At 42.7% G+C, this 6,279-nt stretch overlaps 1 protein-coding gene across 6 annotated transcripts in view; it reads left to right on the forward strand.

Annotated features, from left to right (window-relative positions):
• App (amyloid beta precursor protein) overlaps positions 1 to 6,279 on the forward strand; it is a 223,339-nt gene that overhangs the window by 92,836 nt on the left and 124,224 nt on the right. For all 6 annotated transcript variants that reach the window (XM_028757201.1, XM_028757202.1, XM_028757203.1 and 3 more), the window contains exons 4-5: positions 2,580 to 2,692; positions 5,064 to 5,257. In XM_028757201.1, coding sequence (XP_028613034.1) covers positions 2,580 to 2,692; positions 5,064 to 5,257 — 307 coding nt within the window. The remainder of the gene's footprint in view (positions 1 to 2,579; positions 2,693 to 5,063; positions 5,258 to 6,279) is intronic.

Below are 6,279 nucleotides of genomic sequence, written 5' to 3' on the forward strand. Positions count from 1 at the left end.
CTCTCTCTCTCTCTCTCTCTCTCTCTCTCTCTCTCTCTCTCTCTCTCAACTTTGGGAGAGAAGTTTGTAATCCTCTTAACCTTCTTGATGAGTAGCATTCTAATATTGCTTCCCCAGCCCTCAGAGGATTAGAAGTGCTGTCCATTGCTAAATTTCACTTTAATGGCAGGGCATTATGAGCTGCCCTTTTGCCCTTTGTCCTAAGGCCTTTTAAAGTAGCTAGTATTAATCCTGTGCTAAAGCAGTTTTCTTCAGCTATAGGCAGTGTCAGCAACTTACAGTTAAGTGAAATATCTGCAAATTAAAAATTCCAGTATTCTTTTAAAATAGAATGTAAGAATCCTTCGGTGACTGGCTCAGCATTGTCATCTAGCCCTGGACCAACGAAAACTGATGGATTTGATTTTGTTCCTTGGCACTAATTTTTCTATTTGTACCCCCAATAACTCATTTAGGCCATGGACCAGAACATCTTGTATTTGCTTTTGATATTCTCACAAATGGATTCAATATTAACAGTCTTAGGCCAGCGTTTAATCTGTCCAGTAATTACTTACGAAACAGAAAAGCATCTCAGTTGCAAATATGGCTGACCATGCTATCGAAGGAGGATGGCTATATTAAGGCTCGTGGCCATGTCTCTCTTCCTGTACCCTTTTCCTAAAATACCTCGGTCATTAGGTATGTCCTGGCAGCCAGGATTGGTTACCTGACCTCCTCAGACACCCTGAGTAGTTCACCTGGGAAAGGTGTGTCATTTAGAAAAAGCTTGCCAGTTTTGAATTTTCCGACTTTTCTGAGTTGGTTTGTTTAAAGTTGTTCTCGTTTACTTTGCTTTACTTTATATCCCTCTAAGCTGTGACATCATTTGCAATACTTTTTCTTTCCTCATAGATTGTATCTGTTTAGCTCTGGAACTGGGTTACAAAGTCCTGTGGTACACGCTGCCTTAGGCAGGTTTCTTTGTAGAGGTTTCTCACTTGGGAAGTGGATTTGTGGGAGATGACGTCATTGCTTTGTGAGGAGTGAGATGCATAATGCAGTTGCTTTTTCCCCCCCCATCTTTTCCACAAGTGGGAAGTTTTGGAGTGGCTTGTGCCATCCCTTCCTCCCTTCCCTTCCTCCCTTCCCTTCCTCCCTTCCCTTCCTCCCTTCCCTTCCTCCCTTCCTCCAGTACAAGCATGCTTGCCAGAGATGTGTCAGGAATAGGGATGGAATAGTGTGATGATCAGTGCTAATTGTCGGAATCTAGAATCACCTGGGAGACTGCCCTCTGAGCAAGCCTGTGGTTGATCCTCTTACTATGTTAACTGGGGTAGGACAAGTCGCCCACTGTGGGTGGTGTCATTCCTTGGCCGGGATCCTGTGCTGCATAAGTGGAAAAGGAGAGCCTAGTAGCCTGTTTCATTCCACAGTCTCTGCTTTCTGGTTGTGGATGTAACAGCTGTTTGAGGGACCTATTGTCTTTATTTCCCCACCATGATGGACCCTATGTACCCTCAAACCATGAGTCAGAGTCAGCCCTTTCTCCCTTAGCTTGTGTTTGTCAGAGAATTCTATTTTTACAGCAAGGAAACTCAGATGATAAATGAGGTGCTGTCTGTACGTTGTGAAACTTGTCTTCATAGCCTACTCTGCTCATCTACTTAGACTAATCTTTAGTGGTATTTCTACCTGAAGACATTCCCTAGGGCATCCAGTCAGATTCATTCACTTTGTTGGCCTGATACTTGCTTAATTCTAATATGGAATGAAATCTCTTTATTCTTCAACAGACATTCATTGTCTAGTGTGTGCAGATTTTGTGCTGAAGCATAGGGATGTCACAGAGGATAAGACCAAGAGGAATTAACTTCACAGCTTATGTTATTTTACACTGTCAATCTTTCATCCTTTTGAGTATGTATGGACATACACGAACATGTATGTATGTGTATACATGAAGGGTGACATGTAACATTTCTAAACTTGGAGTTCCAATCATGCCTAGGATTTTTTCTCATGAGATGTAAAGTTCGAAGAAAACAAGATTCCGTAATTTGAACGAATTACTCTCTCCGGTGTGTTTTTATATCAACACTTGTGTAATACACATTGTGTATGTATACATTGGAGATTAACATTAAAAATGCCACAGTCTCTTAACAGCTTGCAAACAGTTTAAATTTACAAAATTCAGAAACAGACATCAGTGTTGATAGTGCTCAGATCGAAACTATTCGGTTTTGTACTTTAATCTTTGATTCGTTTCTGTAATTTATTCTTTCATGACAATGAATATCAGTGACTACTTGTGTAGCTTTTATATGGGTGCAGAAACTGAAATTAATTCAAGAAGAGGGCACTCAGCATATGTAGCAACCATCCATCCATCAAGGCCGTATGTGTGGGGAACATACGGACATAAGTGTCAAGGAAGTCAGTTGTTTAAAGTGGTTGACCCACCATTTTAAAGGTTTTTCAGTCTTTGTGGGGATTTTCATGCATTGAAAGCTGGGCAAGTTCTCTGACCTCCATCTAGCCTGTGTGAAGTCAGAAGGCACACGTGAATGACACAGGGCAACTTTCCTCTCTTTCAGTTGGTGAGTTTGTAAGTGATGCCCTTCTCGTGCCCGACAAGTGCAAGTTTCTACACCAGGAGCGGATGGATGTTTGTGAGACCCATCTTCACTGGCACACCGTCGCCAAAGAGGTACCAATCTGTGCCCGCTTTCCTACAGAGAGATCTCCTTGGGGGTGGGGACAGGCATACAAAGATATTTTTAGAGGGATGTTGAAGGCAACAAGTTCTTTATGGGAGTAATGTTCATGTGACATGAGCATCTTAAAAACTGAGTTTACCTTTTAGAGTAATTTTTTTTTGCAAGGTCACTGAACAGAAAGTCCAATGAGCTACCCTGTACCATGTCTGTACAATGTTTGTGCTTCTCTATGAACAGTTCTAATGGTCAGCAATAGCTCTCATTAGTTATATGTTTGGGCTACATCTTACAAACGAACATAAAGCTGTCTTCTTCAATAGGCGTAACCTTACAGTGCACATTCTTTTCCATTTATCTATCTACTGGTGCTCTTGTTCCGTGTGGCTCGTAATTTAGCTAGCTATTGGTTAATGAACTGATAGAACAAGGAAGCCACATGTTCAAGGCCACCTCTGAGGCCAAAGTCATTACATCATACCTTCCCCGGCCACCTCCTTTTCCGAGGTGAGTGCATCTGTGGCAGCATGCTCAACCCTTGGTACCCACTGCTTTGGGCTAAGTCAGTGGAATACTAAAGACAATTGAATGCAGTGGGCGTCACTGTGAATTCCCACCCTCAGACTGCACTGTGCCTTTGATTTAATTATAATGCTTTTCTCCTAAGTGGTGGTGTCAAGATGGTGGCACCAGTGTTCTAGAACTAGGGTCCTTTATCTAGCTCAGGAGTTCACCACCAGAGTTAGTTTTACACCCATTTCTTCCTAGAAACATTTTTCTTGTCCAAGCTGTAGGGACATCACCACTGGCATGGAGCAGTAAGAGACCAACAGTCTGCTAAAGACCCTCCAGTGAACCAGGCAGACTCCACTTGGCAACATTTTTCTTTTTCTTTCTTAACAAGGATTGAATCCACTGTCTCATGAGTGCTAAACTTTTATCGCTCTCTGAGCTGTATCCAAGGCCTTGTTTCTAATTTGTATTTTGAGATAGAAAGTAAAGTCTTACTAAGTGGCTCAGTTTGGTCTTGATATTACCCTATAGTTCAATCAGGCCTTGAACTTGCCACAGCCTTGCAAGTAACCAGAATTATAGATTTGTAACACTAGGCCTGACTCCTCAGCAAGTTAATTTAGTTCAAAATATCAAATATGTTGATTCCCAAATTAAAGGGGGAAAAGGGTCTAACGTTATTTTTATATTTCATAAAATAGTGTGTTCCGACTCACTGTAAAACAAAACTTTCTTTACCTAAAAGTGAGTTTGTAAGTTGAGAAGCTGCCTGAGCTGAGAGTAGAACACATCGTTTGATCCCAGCTCCCCAGTTGACAACCTCACTTTGTGCTTCCTCTGAGTTTGCAAAGGAGAACTCCTTTGCTACTAAGAAACAGCAAACTGGTGATTCCTGTGAGGTAAAAAGGCATCTATAATAGTTTTACTGTTTCCCTAGGCATGTTGAATTATTAATTTTTTTCTGTCACCGAGAGATAGTTTCCCAGTTTTCTCTTGGTGCCGATTTCTGCAAAATTAGCAGATCCCAGGCAATCAAAAAGATACCGGAAAAGAAAACCAGGCTGTGGAGGACGGTTTCTTCCTTTCTGGGACTAGGACTCTGAGATATGAGCCAAGAGACACAATTTCCAGAATAAGGTGCAACTAACTGCCTATAAAAAAATCTGCATCTGGGGTGGAAGAAAGGGGGTAGGCAGACATAGACAGAGACTTCAACTCCTGATAAGCTATCAGAACCCAAAGCGTAAATTGTTCCCTGATGTTTGTTCCCATATTTAGACTTCTTGAACCTGTTTTCTTTTCATGTTTATTTCATAAACATAATACATCTTTAAAAATGTTTAGGTATATTTATTTTATTTTGTGTATATATTGTATACATTGCCTGCATATATGTATATGCAACAGGCGTGTGGCTGGTGCCCACATAGGCCACAGAGTCAGAATTAGGTATTAGATCCATAGACCTGGAGGTAAGGATGGTTGTGAACCATCATGTCTGTTCTGTGGGTGGATCAGGAGTTCACTGTAAGAGCAACAAATGCCTTTAACCACTCGACGCTCAACCACACATATCAAGAAAACAATGTAAAGAGAGAATACCATGCAGCCCCTGCTGGTGACTAGGTTAGAAACGCGTTCAGACAGCAAGCTGTCCTCACCTTCTGGAGTTGGCTCCGAATGTGTCTGTCCATGCAGTCCATGTGATTGTCCCGGCTGTGGCTGCAGTTCGGTTGTTCTGGCTGTGGCTGCGTGGCTGCGGTTCCGGCTATGGCTGCGGTTCGATTGTCTGGACTGTGGCTACAGTTCGAGGGCCTCTGTGCCCACACTGACTCCTCCTTCTTTTTGTAGACCTGCAGCGAGAAGAGCACTAACTTGCACGACTATGGCATGCTGCTGCCCTGTGGCATCGACAAGTTCCGAGGGGTAGAGTTCGTATGCTGCCCGTTGGCCGAGGAAAGCGACAGCGTCGATTCTGCAGATGCAGAGGAGGATGACTCTGATGTCTGGTGGGGTGGAGCGGACACAGACTATGCTGATGGCGGGTAAGGTGGATTTTGAGTTGGGTCTCAGAGAGACTGAACCATCTCATTTCTTACACAGTTTTTGTATTCTCTGAATGCATCTTTCTGTCTCACAGTGAAAAGAGCCTTCTCACTCCAGGTATATTTGATAATACCAGAAAAATCTAACCCTGAAGGGCTGCCATGTTTCTTGTGTGTTACTTAGTGTTACTGATGTACCTTCATGAAGTCATTTGACCATCACATTTGGCTGTCAAGAATACTGATGAAACTCCACTCCCAGCTGTGGCTCGGTAGTTCTGACACGATGCTGGTCGATGTGAGGTCAGCGCTGTGGCAGTCCATTTTGCCCTGCCATTTGGGAATACTTTTAAACACTATTTCTTGAACTCAGTATAAATTCTTTGTTAAGGAAGACTTGGTTCGTGTTTGTATATTTACTTTTGAGGATTTCTTTCTTCTTTGCATTTGGTTCAGTTTTGGATGGATGGCTGGACCCCTCCCCTCGACCATCTTTTTCCTTTGTGTAGTTAGCAGCATTCATAAAGGTTTGCTGAAGTTCTTTAACAGTCTTCAGTTTCATGATTGCTTGATGTCATATTTTTTTAACCTCCTTTTCCTTGGGATCTTAACCCCTTCATTCATTATCTGACTCCCGTTTTCACTTTAGGACAAATATCAAATCAAAAGGCTGTGAAGCCAGAATTTCTGAGTTAGATATATGACTCAGTTCATTGATGAATTCAGGTTATACCATCCCCAAAATGGTATAGCTCATTGGCTCAGGGTTTCCTGTCAAGGTCCTTTCAGCTGCTCCCTAGAGTTACCTAGCTCAAACAGAATACCAAATACAAGTCACAAAAACTTGCTATCAGTAAGATGAGGCTTCATTTTAGTGGTAGTTGCCTGAGTTTATTGGGACTTGAGTGCGTGTGCGTGTGTGTGCGTGTGTGTGCGTGTGCGTGTGTGTGCGTGTGTGTGCGTGTGTGTGCGTGTGTGTGTGTGCGTGTGTGTGTGTGCGTGTGTGTGCGTGTGTGTGTGTG

The sequence above is a fragment of the Grammomys surdaster genome, unplaced genomic scaffold, assembly GCF_004785775.1.
Source record: "Grammomys surdaster isolate TR1022 unplaced genomic scaffold, NIH_TR_1.0 126153, whole genome shotgun sequence".
In the NCBI taxonomy this organism is placed as follows: Eukaryota; Metazoa; Chordata; class Mammalia; order Rodentia; family Muridae; genus Grammomys; species Grammomys surdaster.